The sequence below is a fragment of the Macaca nemestrina genome, chromosome 8 (assembly GCF_043159975.1).
Source record: "Macaca nemestrina isolate mMacNem1 chromosome 8, mMacNem.hap1, whole genome shotgun sequence".
NCBI lineage: Eukaryota > Metazoa > Chordata > Mammalia > Primates > Cercopithecidae > Macaca > Macaca nemestrina.
In genome coordinates this window covers 78,377,448-78,399,983 of record NC_092132.1, presented here as the reverse complement: position 1 = coordinate 78,399,983, position 22,536 = coordinate 78,377,448, and the positions used below count along the sequence as shown (strand labels likewise).

Sequence of the window (22,536 nt, the reverse complement as noted above, 5' to 3'; positions counted from 1 at the left end):
TCATGCCTGGCTAACTTCATTTTTAGTAGAGATGAGGTATTCCTATGTTGCCCAGTCTGGTCTCGAACTCCTGACCTCAAGCAGTCCTCCCTCCTCAGCCTCCCAAAATGTTGGGATTACAGGCATGAACCACCACACCTGGCCTGATCCTATATCTAGGAAAACCTGGCCATGCACAGTGGCTCATGTCTGTAATCCCAGCACTTTAGGAGGCCAAGGCAGGCAGGTCACTTGAGTCCAGGAGTTGAAGACCAGCCTGGCTAACATGGTGAAACCCTGTCTCTACAAAAAAATTAAAAAATTATCCAGACATGTTGGTACACATCTGTAGTCCCAGCTACTTGGGAAGCAGAGGTGAGAGGATTGCTTGAGCCCAGAAGGTCGAGGTTGCAGTGAGCTGTGACTGCACCACCAATGCACTCCAACCTGGGCTGCAGAGTGAGACCCTGTCTCAAAAAAAAAAAAAAAAGAAAAAAGAAAAAGAGAGAAAGTAAAAGACTCCACCCCAAAACTCTTAGGTTTGATAAATGAATTCCATAAAATTGCAGGATACAAAATCAACATACTAAAATCAGTAGCTTTTTTTTTTTTTTTTTAAGCCAGAGCCTCACTCTGTTGCCCAGGCTGAAGTGCAGTGGCGCAATCTCAGCTCACTACAACCTCCACCTCCTAGGTTTAAGTGATTCTCCTGCCTCAGCCTCCCAAGTAGCTGGGATTACAGGCGACCGCCACCACGCCTGGCTAATTTTTGTATTTTTAGTAGAGACAGGGTTTCACCATGTTGGCCAGGCTTGTCTTGAACTCCTGACTTCAGGTGATCCACCTGCCTTGGCCTCCCAAACTGTTGGGATTACAGGCATGAGCCACCACACCCGGCCAGTAGCATTTTTATACACCAATAATGATCTAGCTGAGAAAGCAAGTAAGAAGGCAGTTCCATTTACAATAGCAACAAAGCAGCAGCAACAACCAAAAAACACCTAGGAATAAATTTAAATAAGGGGGTGAAAGATCTCTACAAGAAAAACTGGAAAACACTGATGAAAGAAATTGAATATGACACAAATGGAAAAACATCTCATGGATCATGGATCAGAAGAATTAATATCATTAAAATGACCATGATGCCCAAAGCAACCTATAGATTGAATGCAATTCTTACCAGAATTAGAAAAGCTATCCTAAAATTCATGTGGAACCAAAAAAGAGCCTGAATTGCCAAAGAAAGCCTGAGCAAAAAGAGCAAAGCTTGGCTGGGTGGCTCACACCTGTTAACCCCAGCACTTTGCGAGCCCAAGGCAGGAAGAAGACTTGAGCCCATGGCAATGAAGAGAGACTCCATCTCTACAAAAAATTTTAAAAACTAGCCAGGCATGGTGGCATGTGCCAGTAATCCCAGCTTCTTTGGAGGCTGAGGTGGGAGGATCGCTTGAACCTGGGAGTCCAAGGCTGCAGTGAGTTGTGATCACTCCACTGCACTCCAGCCTGGGTGACGGTGCAAGATCCCATCTCAAAAAAACAAACAAAAAGAAAAAAAAAAACAAAGCTGGAGGCATCATTACCTGATTTTAACATATATTACAAGGCTGGCTGGGTGTGATGGCTCACACCTGCAATCCTAGCACTTTGGGAGGCTGAGATGGGCAGGTTGCTTGAGCCCAGGAGTTCAAGACCAGCAGGGCAACATGGTGAGACCCTGTCTACAAAAAATACCAAAAAAATTAGCTGGGTGTGGTGGTGCACACCTGTTGTCCCAGCTACTCGGGAGGCTGAGGCAGAAGGATCTTCTAGTAGATTTTTCTGTATTTAATACATCCTTTAAAATACCTGGTAAGTCAGGTGTGGTTAGTCCCAGCTATTGCAGAGGCTGAAGTGGGAGGATCCCTTGAGCCCAGGAGACGAAGGTTGCAGTGAGCTGAGATGGCACCACTGCATTCCAGGCTGGGTGACAGAATGAGACTGTGTCTAAAAATATTTTTTTAAATTATCAGATGAAAACATGTCATGGCAAAAATAAAATTTAAAAATTAAAATTAAAAGAAAGCTTTGAAAAAATATTTAAAAATAAAAAATTGGCCCGGTGTGGTGGCTCACGCCTGTAACCCCAACACTTTGGGAGGCCAAGGCGGGTGGATCACCTGAGGTCAGGAGTTCGAGACCAGCCAGGCCAACATGGGGACACTCCGTCTCTACTAAAAATACAAAAATCAGCCAGGTATGGTGGCAGGCACCTATAATCCCAGCTACTCAGGAGGGTGAGGCAGGAGAATCGCTTGAACCTGGGAGGCAGAGGTTGCAGTGAGACGAGGTCACACCATCGCACTCTAACCTGGGAGACAAGAGCAAAACTCCGTCTCAAAATAATAATAATAATAATAAAATAAAAACAAAAAATACAAAATAAAAGGTTTGTATTTCTCAAAACTCAAAAACTCATAAGACAATATGTAAGAGCCGTTCATTTTGCTGCATATTAATTATACCTCAATGAAAAATACTAAAAGGCAAAAAAAACTATATTAAAGGCAAAAGTAAAAATAATTCATAATTCTACCACCTTAATATTTGAGCCATTTTATCAGATTGCATGTAACTTGTTTCTGCTGTTTAGTGATGTTTTGTAAGAATAAAGTACTGTAAGTATGTAGCAATAAGCAACAATGGCATTTTGACTCTAGATATCACTATCATTTTCAGAGAGTTTGCGATGTAAAAAATGTGCTGAATTCTTAAGGTTTTAAATTCCGATTTTAGGCCTAACAGATTTTTTTTCTAAGAGTCTCACTTTGTTACCTAGGCCAGAGTCCAGTGGTGCAATCATAATGCACTGCAACTTCCCAGTCAGTCTCCCTAGTAGCTGGGACTACAGGTGCATGCATGCCATCACGCCTGACTGTGCAGATATTTTATAGGATGTATTAAATACATAAAAATCTATTAGAAGATTTTGCTGGACTTGGTTGATATAAAACTATTACTCTGGTGCAGAAATGAACAATGTTATGCTATGAACTGATTAAAATTAAAACTTTAAAATATCCGGATGCAGTGGCTCATACCTGTAATCCCACCACTTTGGGAGGCTGAGGCAGGCAGTTCACCTGAGGTCAGGAGTTCAAGACCAGCCTGGCCAACATAGTGAAACCCCAACTTTACTAGAAATTCAAAAATTAGCCAGGCGTGGTGGCATGTGCCTGTAATCCCAGCTACCTGGGAGGCTGAGGCACGAAAATTGCTTGGACCCAGGAGGCAGAGATCATGCCACTGCACTCCAACCTGGGCAACACAGCGTGACTCCATCTCAAAAAAACTTTAAAATATATAGATACCTTCTAGAAGAATTTATTCTACTTTAAAATGCAATGGCCATCACCAGACCATAGCCTATTCCCATATAAAATTGTAGTTTTTATCACAGAATTGTAGTGCAAGACAATTTGAACATCCTCCTTGTTGTTGTAAATGGATTTCTACTCCTAAAACATATTTTATCTCACAACTAAAATAGATTATATTCTCCCAGACAAACTCTGAGATGTTTTGCCACCCCTATTATATATGAAAAGGGATGAACGCAATTACTTTTTCATGGTAAATGATCCAACCCAATGCAATGGAACAGAGTTGATAACTGTATCAAGGACACTAAAGGTCCAGGCTGGGCGCGGTGGCTCATGCCTGTAATCCCAGCACTTCGGGAGACTGAGGTGGATGATTGCTTGAGCCCAGGAGTTTGAGACCAGCATGGGAAACAAAATGAGACCCCTGTCTCTACAAAAAAAAATTTAAAAGTTTGCCAGGCACGGTTGTAGTCTCAGCTACTTGGGAGGCTGAGGTGAGAGGATCACTTGAGCCAGGAGATTGAGACTGCAGTGAGCCCTGATTGGGCCCCTGCACCCCAGTCCTGTGACAGAGGTAGACCTTGTCTCAAAAAAAAAAAAAAAGTGGGGGGACCGGGCGTGGTGGCTCACGCCTGTAATCCCAGCACTTTGGGAGGCCGAGACGGGCGGATTACGAGGTCAGGAGATCAAGATCAACCTGGCTAACGGTGAAACCCCGTCTCTACTAAAAATGCAAAAAATTAGCCGGGCGTGGTGGCGGGCGCCTGTAGTCCCAGTTACTCCGGAGGCTGAGGCAGGAGAATGGCGTGAACCCGGGAGGCGGAGCTTGGAGTGAGCCGAGATCGCACCACCTCGGTGCACTCCAGCCTGGGCGACTGAGCAAGACTTGTCTCAAAAGAAAAAAAAAAAAGGAATACTAATGGTGGAGAAGCAGGCACAATTTAAGGGTTTGGGGTTTTTTGGTAACAGTTTCATTAAGTTTGTGGGGTTTTTTTGTTTGTTTGTTTGTTTTTGAGACTAGGTCTGGCTCTATCGCCTAGGTTGGAGTGCAGTGGTGTGATATCTGCTCACTGCAACTTCTGCCTCCCGGGTTCAAGTAATTCTCCTGCCTGCTAATAGTATTAATCCCGAGTAGCTGGGATTACAGGTGCGCACCACCACACCTGGTTAATTTTTGTATTTTTAGTAGAGATGGGGTTTCACCATGTTGTCCAGGCTGGTGTCCAACTCCCGACTTCAAGTGATCCACCCACCTTGGCCTCCCAAAGTGCTGGGATTATAGGCGTGAGCCACCGCACCTGGCCAACTTCAGTAATATTTAAGTACTGTACAATTCATCGATTTAAAATATACAGTTAACTGGCTTTCAGTAGATTCAGAGTTGTGCAACTATCACCACAATCAATTTTAGATCATTTCCATCACTTCTAAAAAAAAAACCCATGTGAATTCATGAACAACAAAAAAATATGGCACACACACAATGGAATATTATTCAGCCTTAAAAAGGAAGAAACTAACATGCTACAACATGGATGAAACTGGAAGAAGTTCGGCAAAGTGAAATAAGCCCATCACAAATGGACAAATACTGTATGATTCTATTTACATGAGGTACCTGGAGTAGCCGAATTCAAGGAGGCAAAAAATGATGGTTGCCAGGGGATGAGGAAGAGAAGAATGGGGAGTTATTTAATGTATATGGAGTTTCAGTTTGGGACAATGAAAACGGTTCTACAGATAGTGGTGATGAGTGCACAGTGTGAACGTAGGTAGTGTAACTGTACACTTTAGGATGGTTAAAATTGTTTATTTTATGTATATTTCACCACAATTTAAAAAGAACAAGAAATCCCATAAGCATTAGCAATCATTCTGCATTCTCAACCAATCTCTGGGAAACCACAAATTTGCTTTCTCTCTTTATAGATTCGCCTATTCTGGACATCTCATATAAACGAAATTACACAACATATGGCCTTTTGTATCTGACTTCTTCCACTGTTTGCCAGGTTCATCCATGTTGCAGCATGTATTAGTGTCTCATCCCGTTTTATGGCCAAAACCATTCCATTGTATGGCTACACCACAGTTATCCATTGATCGGTGATGGGCATTCATATTTCCACTTTGGGGCTACTGTGAATAATACTATGAACATTCGTGTAGAAGTTTCTGTGTGAACATATGTTTTCAATTATCTTGGGTGTATTTATAAATACCTAGGACTTGAACTGCTGGATCATAGGGTAACTTTATGTTGAGTCGTTTGAGGGAATACTGGAATGTCTTCCAAAGTGACTAGACATTTTGCATTCCCTGAAGCTGGGTTTTGAATTTTTTAAACATCAACACCTTTGGCCTGAGATAACAAAAACCAAACGTAGCCCTATCTTTTCTTTGCTTCGCTGGGAGGGAGTAAGAGTGAAGAAGTTAAAACGTAGGGAGAGAAGCCCGGCTAGTTCCCCTGCTGACTGGAGGGCGCGGGCGGTCCCGGCAAGCCCCGCGCAAGCCGCCCACAGCCGGTATATGCGCGCATGCGCGCTAGGGCTCCGCTCCGCCCACGCTGCAGGCGGCGAGCAACCGCTGCCGCGCTCGGTGGGAGTCAAGGTGGGTGAAAAGCACTACAGCGCTGGGGTCCCCCTAACTCGAGGTCGCCGCTGTCACTGGGAGGGGACCTCATGAGTCTGGACTCGCTTTCATCCGCTTTGGTGTGAAGCGTTTTCCTGCCATCTTCCCCTCACCAGTTCATCCGGGTGCTGACAGGGCACGGAGAGAAGACAGAATCCGCGTGCAGCAACACTCGGTGTTCGTTAGACTAAGGGAAGACAGGGAATTAGAATTTTATCCCTGTTCCCTCACTTAACGCTTTTCCACAGGCTTGTATGTCTTTTCCCGACTTAATCTGCTTCCGTGAAAACGCGTCCACTCCCCAGGGCCTCCGCTTTACGCACTGACACCCAGACTTAGCTGTAACTCTTTTGATGCTACCGAAAGCCAGGCCCTGATTTGTGGCCCGTTCCTGCTTACATCTATCAGGGAATCCCAAGGGTCCTCAAAGTCAGAATATCTCAAGGGAACTTTTCCTCATGTCCTTACGCTTCTCCTTGGGCTCCGTATTTCTATTAGAGCAGCAGCATCCACCCATACACATATTAAAACCCCACAGCTTTCGATTACCCTTCTCCGTATTGTAGACTGATCACCAGGTCCAGTGTGCAATCTTTAAAATTCTGGAATCGATCTCCCCCATTCTATTTCGTTCCTAATGCCCTGGATCAGGTCATCCATTTTGTAGGAATATATCCCAATAGGTAGAAACTGATTATCAGCTCTCCCGCTATTCCAACCTACTTTCTACATTGGCAGCAGGCACAGGTTTCCAAAATAAAAATCTGACTATGGGCTAGGCCTAGTGGCTCATACCTGTAATCCCAGCACTTTAGGAGGACGAGACAGCTACCCACGAGTTGGAGACCAGCCTGGGCAACATAGTAAGACCCCATCTCTATAACAAAATTAAAAATTATCTGGATGTGGTGGCGCATGCCTGTAGTCCCAGGCAGAGAAGGGAGGATAGCTTGAGCCCGGTAGGTAAAGGCTGCGGCAAGCTGAGATCACACCACTGCACTCCAACCTGGGCAACATAGTGAGACCCTGTCACACACAAAAGAAGTCTGACTATAATACTCCCCACCCTTAAAAAAAAACTTTGATGGCTTCTCTTTGCCTGTATAATCTTCAAAAGCGTGCATAATCTGGCCTCACCCAACCATTTAATTACCAATAGTCTCCCTTCATTTCACCCCAGAAACCTAATGTTCTAGTGCAGCAAAGATGTGATGTTCTGAACACAACACACATTTTGAGATCATTGTACTTATGGCCACAGAGAAATAAACGCTAAAGTTTCACTTCTATGTTGTAGTGAAAAAGACAGTCTCAATTAGTTTTCTTTGGAAAGTAGCCGAACTCCACGTAATGGGTGTGTGGATCCAGTAGTGTAAAACTGATAGTGGGGGTGGGAGGTGACCTCTATCTCTGAAACTCTTTCTCTTCACCTCTCCTCCAATTAGTGAAATAGTCATCTATCAAATGTCACCTTAAAGTAGAATTCATAGCTTCTTCTCTATGACCCCACCGTCTTCAATGAAAATGTCTTAATAGAAAATGTTATGACACATATACAAGGATGACCCCAAATTTTGTGAAATATTTCGTATATGTTGTTCCTTTCATGCTACCTGGTATATTCATATTTCTATTACAGCACTTAAATTGCCATGTAACTGTTTACATATATGTCTTCTCTCACTGAACTCTTTCTGAAGGATAGGGACCACGTTTTACTCATCTTAGTATCCTTAGTGCCTAGGACAATCTAGTATCCAACCTATAGTAGTAGCCAAATAAATATTTGGTAATGAGGCCGGGTGCGGTGGCTCACACCTGTAATCCCAGCACTTTGGGAGGCCAAGGCGGGCAGATCACTTGAGGTCAGGAGTTCGAGACCAACCTGGCCAACATGGTGAAACCCGTCTCCACTAAAAATACAAAAATTAGCTGGGCCAGGTGACACGTGGCTGTAATTCCAACTACTTGTGAGACTGAAGCAAGAGAATCGTTTGAACCCAAGGGGTGGAGATTGGAGTGAGCCAACATGGTACCTGCCACTGCACTCCAGCCCAGGCGACAGAGTGAGACTCCATCTCACAAAAACAGACAAACAAACAAAAAAAAACTGGTAATGAGTGAATAATGTATTAGTCATTATTTCTGACTTCTCTATCTCTGCCTAGCAACTTCTTGAAAGGCAGGATCCAATCTTAATCATTTTATTTTTAGCACCTATTAATCATTTTATTTCTAGCACCTGTTACAACTACTGACCTATTGTTTCCGGTTAGTATTTGCTGTCTTTCAATGAATTTCACATATTCCATTCTTTACTCATTACTGTGGTTTAATGTTTTATGTTGGTCACTAACATAAGATTTAAAATTGGAGGGGACTTTAATCATCTGATACAACACTTTCGTTTCCTGCGGATTAAGATACTGAGCCAAGAGAGGTCAGATGATTTCCCCATAGCAATCAGGAAATGCTGGATCTAGAACCAAGTTGTCAGGTTTCCCAGGTTAATACTCATTCTACTATATTTTGTTACTTAGATTGAATTTATAAAACAACTTTTACCAGTTTCATTTTTTAAACAACACCTGCAAAGGACCCTCATCATCAGATATTGTTTATCTCAAACATTTTTGGGAGCACCTCTGTTGAGACATTTGAGGTTCCTGTTTTTAAGTTTTCAGTCTTGTGAAGGATCTCATAACAATCTGGATAAAAATGTTATTTGGGCTGGGTGCAGTGGCTCACACCTGTAATCCCAGCACTTTGGGAGGCTGAGGCCGGCAGATCATGAGGTCAGGAGATCAAGACCATCCTGGCTAACACAATGAAACCCCGTCTCTACTAAAAATACAAAAAATTAGCCAGGTGTAGTGGCACACACCTGTAGTCCCAGCTACTTGGGAGGCTAAGGCAGGAGAATCGCTTGAATCTGGGAGGCAGAGGTTGCAGTGAACTGAGATCACGCCACTGCACTACAGCCTGGGCGACAGAGCGAGACTCCATCTCAAAAAAAAAAAAAAAAGAAAGAAAAAAAAAGTTATTTGGCAAAAGAAAGCAACGTTTTGTTTTTCTTTGGGTAGGAATGTTTTTAAGTTGGAAGTTTTGCCTAGTTTTAGTTCACTGTCAACTTTAATAATTTGTGAAGTCTTATTAGAGATTTTCAAAAATAAAATTAATTTTATTTCTAGGTTTTCACATCCCTTCTATGAGTTTCGCCATCTGTAGCTTTTACCAACAATTGTGGTTTAATCAATTAGAAATAGAGACGAGTCATTAACCAGGAGAAAATGTCAAATCTAAAAATGAAAGAGGCGGCCCTCATCTATCTTGACAGAAGTGGAGGCCTCCAAAAGTTTATAGATGATTGCAAGTACTACAATGGTACGTTCAGCAAAAGTGAGTAATTTTTAAAACTTTCAAATAAACTCCTACACATAGCTATCCTGACTTTTACATTTGTATATTTTCACAGATTCAAAACAAAGCTATGCTGTCTATCGATTCAAAATTTTAATAAATCCCTCTGATGTTGTTGAATTAGATGCTGAGCTTGGAAATCACATTTTACACCAACCTTTAAAAGCAGCTGAAGTTTTTCAATCAGTAAGTCAAAAAAAGAAATAATTTTGTGCCACACGGAATTTTTGGTAACTTTTTTTGTTTGTTTGAAATCACAGGTCTGTTTTATTGCTGTTAAGACTCTCTCATTAATTGGACAATTGCAGACTGAAACACAAGTAAGTTTTAGTTAAATTTAACTAAGCAATCTCAGGTACAAATTCACATGATGACTGTAAAAAGGTATTTTTATATTCATAGACTTTTTTTTAAAAAGGATAGTACATGTTTTTCAAAGTTCAATAGAATATCTTACATATGCATCTTTATTTCTCATATTATCCCTTATAACATTAAACACTTTTTTTTTTTTTTTTGAGATGGAGTCTCGCTCTGTCACCAGGCTGGAGTGCAGTGGTGCAATCTCGGCTCACTGCAGCCTCTGCCTCCTAGGTTCAAACAATTCTTCTGCCTCAGCCTCCCGAGTAGCTGGGATTACAGGTGCCCGCCACCACGCTCAGCTAATATTTTTATTTTTAGTGAAGACGGGGTTTCACCATGTTGGCCAGGCTGGTCTCAAACTCCTGACCCCATGATCCGCCCACATTGGCCTCCTGAAGTGCTGGGATTACGGGTGTGAGCAACCACGCCTGGCCAACATTAAACACTTGTATAATAAAACTTTTCAAACATACCCAAAAGTAAAGGGAATAATACAGTGAACCTTCATATATCTACCACTCAACTCAGATTCAATATTATAATATTTTTTCATACCTGCATCATGAATTTTTTTTCTGAAATATTTTAAAGCAAATCCCAGGCATTCTATTATTTTATCTCTACATACTTTAGTATCAACCTGTAAAAATTATGGACATTTTTCTTTTTTTGAGAAGGAGTTTCACTCTTGTTGCCCAGCCTGGAGTGCAATGGCGCTATCTCGACTAACTACAACCTGCACCTCCCGGGTTCAAGCAATTCTCCTGCCTCAGCCTCCCAAGTAGCTGGGATTACAGGGATATGCCACCACGCCTGACTAATTTTGTATTTTTAGTGGAGACGGGGTTTCTCCATGTTGGTCAGACCGGTCTCGAACTCCCAACCTCGGGTGATCCACCCGCCTCGGCCTCCCAAAGTGCTGGCATTACAGGCATGAGCCACCATGCCCGGCTGTGGACATTTTTGTTATGTAACCAGAATGTTATCACCCCTACACAAGTAACAATAATTCCTTCATATTATCTAAAGTCCAGTTTACATTTAAATTTGCCCAATTGTTTCAAGAATATCTTACAGTAGGTTTGTTCCAAATCAGGACCAAAACAAAGTTCACACATTATAATTTGTTCTTACATCTCACTAAGTCTCTTTCAGTCTAGAGCCATTTCCTCTCCCTCCCTTTTTAGACCATTAACTTTTTGAAGAAACTAATTGTCCTATGTTATATAATCTTGATTTATCTAATTGCTTCCTTGTAGGGCTATTTTATTTCCCTAACCTCATATTTCTAAAATAGAAGTTAACTGTAAAAGCTTTTTAGATTCAGATTCAAATCACTTGACAAGAATACATAATAGTTAGTGTAATGTATTACATATTGTGCTATATCAGGAGGATATAGTATCTATTGTTGCACTTTTAACAGTGTCACAATTGATTAATGGGTTCCTGTGATGTCATTCCCTTCTCTCCATTATACAGTTTCTCGTCAACTTTCACCTAATGGTTTTAGCAGCCATTGATGTTCATTGCCTAGAATTCGTTATTTCATTAGGAGTTGCAAAATTGCAATTTTTCTAGTTTTAGCGTTCTTTCAGAATTAGCTGAAATTCTTCTGTAAGACTAATTTTCTCTCATCAGCTAGTTAGTTACTCTGAAATATAATTTGTGCAGGAAAGGCAGGGTAAATGATTCTTTGCCTTTATAAAGAGTAATGAGTTGAAATCTAGCAGCCTCCAATAATGACCAATTTTTTTGGGGGGGTTCCTTTTTTAAATATGAGGAACTCATGAACTTTTAAATATATACAATATGTTTCAGTGAGTCTCTGTCATTCCTTTTGATGCTCATATTATCCTACCTTTTGTCATTGGGGGTCCCTTCAAGGTTGCTTCTATGTCTTTTTGACACAGGCCATTTGTTAGAAGATACCCCAAGTTCATCTGTTATATTTTCTATCCTAGGCCTGAAATCAGCCATTTCCCCCAAGGAATCCTGATTCCTTTTAGTGAGAAAAGATACTTAACAAGAGACCACAATCTGGGCACTAGGCATGCTTCTTTGCTACTTGGCTTTTTTTTTTTTTTTTTTTTTTTTTGAGACGTTGTCTTGCTCTGTCGCCCAGGCTGGAGTGCAGTGGCACAGTCTCGGCTCACTGCAAGCTCCACCTCCCGGGTTCACACCATTCTCCTGCCTCAGCCTCCCAAGTAGCTGGGATTACAGGGGCCCGCCACCATGCCTGGCTAATTTTTTGTATTTTTAGTAGAGACAGGGTTTCACCGTGTTAGCCAGGATGGTCTCTATCTCCTGACCTCATGATCTACCAGCCTTGGCCTCCCAAAGTGCTGGGATTACAGGCGTGAGCTACCGCACCTGGCCCTGGTTGACATTGCTTTTTAAGTCTTTTCAGTGGATATGGTCAGAAATTGTGTATATTTAAGGAAAAATTTAAAGTTCATAATGCTATTTTCAATTAAAATATTAGATTACAGGATTTTTACTTCTTTAACTTTATACTTGAATATCATTTCTCTAAGGCTTAAAATTTCGATTCCTAAGAACATTAACATATCATTACTTGACTTACTCTATAATATACTTACTATATTGTAATACAAGTCAAATTGGATTTTCAATTTTCATTAATACCATTTTTATGTTCTTATTAGATTAATATAGTGCTGAAATTAACACATTTACCTCCCCTGCCAAGTTATGGTCTTGATCTGTGTGAATTTCCACTTGATTATACATCTCAGAGATTTTATATGATGCAAGGAATTGTGATTGCAATGACAACTGTAACCAAGTATACACAAGGTGCAAGATTTCTTTGTTCAGATGAAGCATGCCCTCTTTCAAAAGGTAAATATTAAAAAGGCAAATCAAAGCATTAAGCAATTGGCTAGGCATGGTGGCTCACACCTGTAATCCCTTCACTTTGGGAAGCCGAGGAGGGAGGATCACCTGATCTCAGCAGTTTGAGACCAGCGCAACATGGAGAAACCTCATCTCTACAAAAAATACAAAAATTAGCCCAGCATAGTGGCACATGCCTGTAGTCCCAGCTATTCAAGAGACTGAGTTGGGAGGATTGCTTGGGCCAGGGAGGTCGAGGCTTCAGTGAGCTGTGTTCATGCCACTGTACTCCAGCCTGGATGACAAAGAGAGACCCTGTCTAAAAAAATAAATAAATAAATAAATTGAACAATGTATTGTTTAATCCTAAATCATATTTACAATTAGTTATAAAACACTCACAAAATAGAAAAAATTTAAATAAAAATTTTATATCTCCTAATGTTTATATATTTACTTTGCATAATCTTGAAATGCATTTTTTCTCCTTTTCTCTGCCACCCCCATCTTAACAAGTGCACCTATATTGCTGAAGTACTTGCTCTTCTCACACATTATTTCATGACGTTGTGAATGAAACATTTAATGTCCTCTCTCAACCCTTTGGCTTAACCTCAGTTTAGTCCTTCTCCAGGACTTCAAAATTATCCCCGCCACCTCTCACTGGGGTTGATTGACCCTCCTGTCTTCTCTCTGAACACTCTGCAAATGAATACCACAGGTGGAAATTACCTGTTTCTCACTGCCACATATAGAAATTGTGTGCTTAAGCATCCATATTGCCAGTGCCTTAGCACAATGCCTTGCAAAAACAGCTGTTAACTGTTAATTGAACTACCCTGAACTCAAGTGCAAAACTGAATTAATTCCATTTTGAATTAGACTAATTTTAAAGGACTGAAATAGCTACAATCTGTTAGTGTCAGTAATAAAAGAAAAAAGAAAATGTAAAATTAAAAAATTAAAAAATTACAACAATAACAAAAGAAACAAAATAGATAGCTAAATCTGAAAGCAAATGTATCTTACCACTGTTTTCTTTCAGGATTTCAGTATATAAGAGTGCATGTGCCTGGTGCTACAGAATCTGCAACGATAAGAAATGACTTTTTGTGTAATCTCTGTGCATCTTCACTTCAAGAAGACAGAAAATTTAGAGTACTTGGTGGTAATATGCATTTACATTTTGTAATTACAATTTTTAAAGTAGTGTCTGATATTTCAATATGGAAATTAAATTAAATATATATTCTAATATCTAATTCTTTTTTGCTCTTTGCTTTAAGATAAACAAATAGTTGAAATAATTGCCACAAAGGGACTTCATGCTTTTCAAGGACATTCTAACAACCAGCCATTTAGGTTTCAATCTGTTACAATTTTCCTAAGAGGTAAGTGAATTCTGTTTGAACTCAAAATAAATTGCTATAAGTATGTAACTGGCTGGGCACAGGGGCTGCCTCATACCTGTAATCCCAACACTTTGGGAGGCTGAGGTGGGAGGATCACTTGAGGCCAGGAGTTTGAGACCAGCTTAAGCAATATAGTGAGACCCTATCTCTATAAAAAATTTAAAAATAAAAAATTAGCTAGATGTGGTGGCATATGTCTGTAGTCCTAGGTACCTGGGAAGCTAAGATGGGAGGGTGGGAGGATCGCCTAAGCCCAGGAGTTGGAGGCTGCAGTGAGCCATGATGGTGCCACGGCACTCCAGTCTGGGCAACCGAGACCGTGTCTCTAAAAAAATAAAAAAACACTGGCCAGTGCAGGCGCAGTGGCTCAAGCCTGTAATCCCAGCACTTTGAGAGGCTTAGGATGGTTGATCACCTGAGGTCAGGAGTTCAAGACCAGCCTGGCCAACGTGGTGAAACCCCATCTCTACTAAAAATACAAAAATTAGCCAGGCTTGGTGACGGACACCTGTAATCTCAGCTACTCAGGGTGCTGAGGCAGGAGAATCGCTTGAACCTGGGAAGCAGAGGCTGCAGTGAGCCAATATCGTGCCACTGCACACCAGCCTGGGCGACAGAGTGGGACTCCATCTCAGAAAAAAAGCCATTGACTTGTTTATGCTTATAAATGGTATTTCTATATCTTAAGAATCACAAGTCTTCTAATTCTTGAGTGTTTTAAAAGAGTCATATTTAGTTAATATATCAATTATTCATTCAGTCATACAACACTCACTTAAAATGATATTAGGACCGACTGTGTCCCAAGCACTGAGCTAAGTCCCAGGGCCACAGTTGTTTTAAGACAATGGGATCTCCTATTATTCTATGTGTGTGTCTTACATAAATATTGGAGTTATTGTTCAGCTCTCTGGGGCTAGAGAGAAAAGAAAAAAAAAGGAAGACCACTCTGATCACAGATAAGTTAACCCTTGCTCCTTCCTGTAAACCTTTCTTTCACAGCTTTACAACCAACCAACTTCTAACTGTGGCATGGAGGATCAAAATTTTTCGTGTGTTTTTTAAAATAAATTTTGAACTCATGCAAAGTGTTGCCCAAACTCTAGGTATGAGAGAGGAACCTAGTATAATATAAGAGGGTAGACTTTGTAGGTAGGCAAACCTAAATGTGAATTTCAGCTCTGCTTCTTACTAGTTATTTAGCTTTGTGCAAGCCATGTAACCTCTCGTTTTTTTCATATATAAAACACAGATAAGAATATCTTACAGGCTGAGCATGGTGGTTTACACCTGTAATCCCAACACTTTAGGACGCTGAGGCAGGAGGATTGCTTGAACCCTAGAATTTGAAGTTACAGTGAGCTGATTGTGCCACTGCACTACAGCCTGGGCAACAGAGCGAGACTTTGTCTCAAAAACAAACAAAAAAACACATATTTTATAAGTTAAATAATGTTTTTACAAGTACTTACATGTATTGTAGACAGTAAAATTATTTTCCTCTCAAATAAAATTATCACTTATAAGGTCATTTTTATTAACATTCCTTTTCATTGAATGGAAAAATGTTTCATCTTATATGGAATAATTTTATTTTCTTTCGACCATGTTATAGAAGAGGGTCTAGTTGCTATATCACATGCTTCTTGAAGTTAAATTCATCATTGCAAATAAGAATCAAAATTTATCAGCAATAAAATTGCATCAGTTTATATTATTAGTGTCACTTTATGTGGATATTATGCTAAACAAAAATACTCCTAACTCAACTACTGAATTGTTACTAGTTCTGGATCTTTGAACCATATGTTCATGTACAAAGTTCATTTAGTGAATATGCATTTTCTTCTGTTTTTAATAATTTTAGATGAATCAGTGAATAAAATGAATATAGGAAATGAATATAAAATTATTGGAATTCCAACCTGTGTAAAAACTTCACAAACTGCTGTCTGTATAGAAGCAAATAGCATAACTTTTTGTAATTCAAAAGGTAAGGAAAATTTTAGTATTATATATTAACAAATATTTAAATTTAAATCTATTTGTTCCACAGATAAATATTGTTTGCCTATGTGCTAGGCATTCTTTTAAGCACTAAGAATACAGTTGTAAACAGGACAGTCAAGGTTTCTGCTCTTAAATCATATGGCAGACAGTCAATAAACATGTAAAGTAGCAAAAGACAATTTCAGATAATAAGTACATGAAGGAAATAAAACAGGATAATGTTGTGGGAACTTTCTAGCATGCAGGACTCCTTTCTTTGGGCTAAGCCTTATTTTAATTTTTAAAATAATTAATAATGAGAAAAATGTTTCAGGATTAGAGATTAGTCAAAGGATTTTTCTATACCACTAGCCAAGGCAATTCTGGGTTAACTGTTGTGGTCTGAGAAGGAGAGCTCAATAAAGTAGCATCCTTGGCTGGGCGCTGTGGCTCACACCTGTAATCCCAGCACTTTGGGAGGCCAAGGTGGGTGGCTCACGAGGTCAGGAGTTCAAGACCAGCCTGGCCAAGATGGTGAGACCCCATCTCTACTAAAAATACAGAAGTAGCTGGGCACAGTGGCAGGTGCCTGTAATCCCAGCTACTTGGGAGGCTGAGGCAGGAGAATCGGTTGAACCTGGGTGACAGAGGTTGCAGTAAGGCAATATTGCACCACTGCACTCCAGCCTGGGTGATAGAATGAGATTCCGTCTAAAAAAAAAAAAGCATCCTTTTATTCAACTGAATTCTGAACCAAATCAAGAAATAAGATAAAGGCAGATGAGGACCAAAATATCACCTTTATTACTGATAATTTCCTTTAACAACTCCAACATGCGTTAGCATTATGTAAACAAAAGTGGAGAGCAGACCTATTCTTTCAACTTGGCTCACAAGTATCTAAATATAGAAAAGGCTGGTTAAATCTTGAATAGAGTTGGATTTTTTTGTAATCTGTATGTTCCCTGAATGGGCTATATATATTCAAAGTGATCCCTAAATGCAGAAGGACCTGAGGAACCAAAGCAGGCAGACAAGTCCAGCTTGTCATTATAGGATGGTTTTACTGGGGAACTTAAGGACAGAAGCATGATCTTGGGCAGCCGCAAGACAGGTGGATCTCCATGCTATTACCCCAGACCCAGGAATTATATAGGGAAGGAGTACACACGCTTCCGAGGGATTGGATAGGAATTGATCTAAGGACAGGATTTACAGTAAGTATTAATTATCAAGGTTGATTGATCTAAGGGCAGGATTTATGGTAAGTATGTGCTCTTGCTTGAGGAACAATAGATCAACTGGCAATTTCCCAGCATTCACAGATCTGGGGTTTACCAGAAGTCAACATGGTAGATTAGCTTCCAAGATGAAGTTTCTTTTCTTTCTCTTTTTCTTTCTTTTTTTTTTTTTGAGACGGAGTCTTGCTCTGTCGCCCAGGCTGGGGTACAGTGACGCTATCTTGGCTCACTGCAACCTCCACCTCCCGGGTTCAAGGGATTCTCCTGCCTCAGCCTCCTGAGTGGCTGGGATTACAGGTGCTCACCACCACGCCCAGCTAATTTTTGTATTTTTAGTAGAAACGGGGTTTCACCATGTTGACGAGGCTGGTCTCGAACTCCTGACCTGATCTGCCCACCTCGGCCTCCCAAAGTGCTGCAATTACAGGCATGAGCCACCACGCCCAGCCCAGGATGAAGTTTCTTTAGCTTCCATACTGTGGGTAATCATCAGTAGTAATAGACACCCAAGTTGAATTTAAATGCAAGTAGATTCTAAATACTTCTACTTTCTTGAAGAGAAAAGCTTCTTAAAAGAACAAAAATGTTAAAGAAAGAAAGCACTGATGGATTATAGAGGGTTTAGTGATCTTTTAAATATTTTCTGCTAAGTGTTTTAAAATTTATTGATTTGGTAGCAGAACATGACTTTTCTGTAGATGGAGAGTGTGCTTTCTTATGCTGAACTCCAGAATGAGACATATTTAACTACCCAAATGTGGCAAGAGCTGAACTAAAGTAGGCCTCTCTCAGTCCATGGGCATGTATGAGTTAGAGGAAATCATTGCTTTTTGATGGCAGCCCAGAAAGAAGGAGAATGGGACTAGGTTATACATGCACAGCTGTTCCACCCACATTACCAATTGGATAAATCACTCATTCCTTTTAGGAGGTGGAGAGTGAGAGGATGGAGAAGATCTAGAATTTTACAGTATACTACAGTACAGTGCTTTCAAAGTAGTGGAATGTAAATCTTTCTGTTTAACAGCAACATTCAAATATTTCCCATTCTGCTTATTATTCCTCTTTGAAGGTGATACATAGAAATATAGGAGCAAACACAGCAATGCAGGCACTCCATGAACTGGTTTGCTCTCATAGATCTTAAAAGGAGAAGAATGAGGGATTTGCCTGCAACCCACAGCCAATCTATGTGGACACAAAGGGTGACTTCTTCCTTGTATTACATTCCCTGAGGTAGAAATGGTAAACTAGCATGACCTCGAATCATAATTTAATATCATTCTAAGAATTTAAAGGCCAAGCATGGTGGCTCAGGCCTGTAATCATAGCCCTTTGGGAGGCCAAAGCAGGGGAATCAGTTGAGGCCAGGGGTTCAAGAGCAGCCTGGGAAACATAACAAGATCCTGTCTCTAAAAAAAAAGAATATGGTATTATTAGAACTATAATTTGATAACATTTTATATAAAGGGAGTCAAATATCTATAATGTTGCCTTGTTTTAAAACCCTTTCTAATATATATGTTAATATTTACTTTCAGTTCCTTCAGGAATTAGTGACAATTTCAGGTGTCTCCTCTCCTTAACTTCCAGCTCATGCTGGAAGTTTACAGCAATTCTTGCCAATATCTTTGCATCACAAATTACCCCTCCTGGGACTTACAATTTGCTCAAGCTCTGTTTGTTGATGAGTCTAGTACAGACAACTGACCGTAACAAGGAACTAGAAGATTGCCTGGATATTTTAATTATAACAAGTGATACTCTACTCATAGACAGGTAAATACATGACATGAATTTTTACAAATATTAATTGGTCACAGATTTGCATACATCCTTTCCATGAGCGTTATTACAAGAAGAATATTTAGAATTTTTCTGAGCCAGTATAAGTACTTAAATCAGTCTTTATCAATAAAATTCAAAACCTTTGAAAGATAAATTGATAAGTGCTAAGTCGAATTACTCCAATTTTCAAACTATTTCCTCACTCAGACCTTTGTAAATAATTGCATCCTTCCCAGCCTTCCTTTCCCCTTATCCCTAGCTCTGTATGCTGTTTCTGTACTTTGTTTTGAATAATCTTCCCCCTAAGGAACAAACTAATCATTTTCTTATTTTTCTTCAATATTCCATCAATAATATTGACTCACTGCATCCAAATAAGCCTGTCAGAAGTGCCATAATTACTGTTTGGGGGGAATATCATCCTAACTTTGGAGTAAGCCTCTACTTAGCATTTTGTGGCTCCCCACTAGCAAGTACCCTTTCCTTAAAAAGTTGCTTAAATATTCACAAAGCTAGGAATAAACTCCTTGTTTAGTATCTTGTATGCAGTTTCAAAGCAAAAAATAAATTTACAAAATGAATTTAAAATAGAAAAAAATAAAATTCAAATTAACAGTAATTTAATTGAACAGATTATGTTTTGCTAAAATTAAATTGCCACTGGTGATGTAAATGTGGTACCAAATGCCCAGATTGTACCACTTTATTCTTCTACTGACAGAATATGAGAGTATTTGTTTCCTCACAGCCTCACCAACTCTGGGTATTATCAAACTTATATTTTTGTTATCATTATTTTTTGAGACAGGGTCTCACTCTGTCACCCAGGCTGGAATGCAGTAGCATGATCATGACTCACAACAGTGTCAACCTCCTGGGCTCAAGTGAACCTCCATCCTCAGCCTCCTGAGTAGCTATGACTACAGGTGCACACCACTACAGTGGGCTAATTTTTTAATTTTTTATATAAGCAAAGTCTCCCTATGTTGCTAAGGCTGAACTCCTGGGCTCAAGCAATCCTCTCACCTCATTATACACTTTAAAATTTTGCAATCTGGGCTTGGCGTGGTGGCTCAGGCCTGTAATCCCAGCACTTTGGGAGGCCGAGGCAGGTGTATCATGAGGTCAGGAGATCGAGACCATCCTGGCTAACATGGTGAAACCCCATCTCTACTAAAAATACAAAAAACTAGCCAGGTGTGGTGGCGCGCACCTGTAGTCCCAGCTACTCAGGAGGCTGAGGCAGGAGAATTGCTAGAACCCAGGAGGCGGAGGTTGCAATGAGCTGAGATCACACCACTGCACTCCAGCCTGGGCGGCAGAGACTCTGTCTCAAAAAAAAAAAAAAAAAAAAAAAAAATGCCATCTGATAGGTGGAAAATTGTATTTTATTTTAATTTGCATTTATTTAATTGAAAATAATTTTGGCATCATATAAAACTTACTAAACATGTATTATTTTTCTATGAACCGCCCATTCTTGATCGTTGTTTTTATTATGTTGTTTTTATTATTGATTTGTAATGCATGTAAATTAAGGTCTTTCTCTCTTTTTCTGTTTGCCATTAATCTTTTGACATTTTTAAATGATATTTGGGGCTCTGTGAGAGATTGGTTTGTTTTTTCTTTTTAGGTAAAATTTACACACAGTGAAATAATCAGATCTTATTATAGAACATTTCTATCACCCCAGAAATTTCCCTCCTTCCCTCTTCCAATCAGTTCCTATCTTCACTGGTGATTTCTGTCACCATAGATTAATTTTCCTGTTCTTGAACTTCAGATAATGAAATCATACAGTGCATCCTCTTTTGGGTCTACTCTCTCTTACTCAACAAAATATTTTTGAATTGATCCAATTGTGTACATTAGTAGTTCATTGTTTCTGTTGATGAGTAGCATTTCATTATATGAATGTACCAAAATTTGTTTATCTGTTCTCATAGTGGAAGTCATTTGGTTTTGCATGTTTTGACTATTACTAATAAAGCTGCTGTAAACATTCTTGCACAAGCCTTTTTGTGGACATGTATTTTCATTATCTTGGGTAAATACCTAGGAGTGGAATTGCTGGGTCATAAGGTAGATGTATAACTTTTTTTTTTGAGATGGAGTTTCACTCTTGTTGCCCAGGCTGGAGTGCAATGGCACAATGTCGGCTCACTGCAACCTCCTTCTCCCAGGTTCAAGCAATTTCCCTGTCTCAGCCTCCCTAGTAGCTGGGATTACAGGCACGTGCCATCACACCTGGCTAATTTTTGTATTTTCAGTAAAGATGGGTTTCACCACATTGGCCCGGCTGGTCTCGAACTCCTGACCTCAGGTAATCCACCCACCTCAGCCTCCCAAAGTGCTGGGATTACAGGCATGAGCCACTGTGCCTGGCCTATAATTTTATAAGAAACTGCCAGTTGGCTGGGCGCAGTGGCTCATGCCTGTAATCCCTGCACTTTGGGAGGCTGAGGCAGGCAGATCACCTGAGGTCAGGAATTTGAAACCAACCTCGCCAATGTGGGGAAACCCCATCTCTACTAAAAATACAAAAATTATTTGGGTATGGTGGCATGTACCTGTAGAACCGGCTACCCTTGGGAAGTTGAGACATGAAAACTGTTTGAACCCAGGAGGTGGAGGTTGCAGTGAGTCGAGACAGTGCCACTGCACTCTAGCTTGGGCAACAGAGCAAGACTCAGAAAGAAAGAAAGAGAGAAAGAGAGAGAGAAAGAAAAGAGAGAGAGAAAGAGAGAGAGAGAACGAGAGAACAAGAGAAAGAAAAGAAAGAGAGAAAGAAAAAGAAAGGAAGGAAGGAAGGGAGGGAGGGAGGAAGGACGGACGGACGGACGGACGGACGGAAGGAAGGAAGGAAGGAAGGAAGGAAGGAAGGAAGGAAAAGAAAAGAAATTGCCAGTTTTCCAAAGTGGTTGTACCATTTTACATTCCTGCCAACAATGTAAAGAGTTCCTCTTGTTTCCATCTTCACCAACATTTGGTGTTGTGAGCCCTTTTCATTTTAGCCATACTAGTGGAAATGAAATGATATGTCATTGTTCTAATTTGCGTTTCCAAGATGACTATTGATTTGAACTCTTTTTCATGTGCTTATTGGCCACCTGTATATCTCTTTTTATGAAGTGTCTTTTTATAAAGTGTTTGTTCATTTTTTAGTTTAGTTGTTCTGGATGCATGTCCTTTGCCAAATATATATATTATAAAATTTTTCTCCAGGTATAAAGCTTTTTAAAAATTGTCTAAAGGTATCTTTGATGAGCAGACTTTCTAGTTTTGATGAAATTCAATTTATTATTTACTTTTATGCTTAGTGTTTTCTTACTTCTGTTTAAGAAATCCTTGTCTGGCTGGGCACGGTGGCTCATGTTTATAATCCCAGCACTTTGTGAGGCTGAGGTGGGCGGATCACCTGAGGTCAGGAGTTCGAGGCCAGCTGGCCAACATGGTGAAACCCTGTCTCCACTAAAAAAAAAAAAAAAAAAA

At 40.1% G+C, this 22,536-nt stretch overlaps 1 protein-coding gene and 1 long non-coding RNA gene across 3 annotated transcripts in view; one reads left to right on the top strand and one right to left on the bottom strand.

Moving 5' to 3' along the window:
- LOC105482180 (uncharacterized) overlaps nucleotides 1-13,701 on the bottom strand; it is an 85,941-nt gene extending 72,240 nt beyond the window's left edge. The window contains exon 1 of the long non-coding RNA XR_987428.3: nucleotides 13,644-13,701. This is a non-coding gene — a long non-coding RNA (uncharacterized lncRNA). The remainder of the gene's footprint in view (nucleotides 1-13,643) is intronic.
- LOC105482181 (minichromosome maintenance domain containing 2) overlaps nucleotides 5,882-22,536 on the top strand; it is a 54,538-nt gene continuing 37,883 nt past the window's right edge. For both annotated transcript variants that reach the window (XM_011742169.2, XM_071068155.1), the window contains exons 1-9: nucleotides 5,882-5,951; nucleotides 9,164-9,356; nucleotides 9,448-9,578; nucleotides 9,653-9,712; nucleotides 12,425-12,620; nucleotides 13,660-13,782; nucleotides 13,901-14,005; nucleotides 15,894-16,019; nucleotides 18,798-19,035. In XM_011742169.2, coding sequence (XP_011740471.1) covers nucleotides 9,263-9,356; nucleotides 9,448-9,578; nucleotides 9,653-9,712; nucleotides 12,425-12,620; nucleotides 13,660-13,782; nucleotides 13,901-14,005; nucleotides 15,894-16,019; nucleotides 18,798-19,035 — 1,073 coding nt within the window. In that variant the 5' untranslated portion in view covers nucleotides 5,882-5,951; nucleotides 9,164-9,262. The remainder of the gene's footprint in view (nucleotides 5,952-9,163; nucleotides 9,357-9,447; nucleotides 9,579-9,652; nucleotides 9,713-12,424; nucleotides 12,621-13,659; nucleotides 13,783-13,900; nucleotides 14,006-15,893; nucleotides 16,020-18,797; nucleotides 19,036-22,536) is intronic.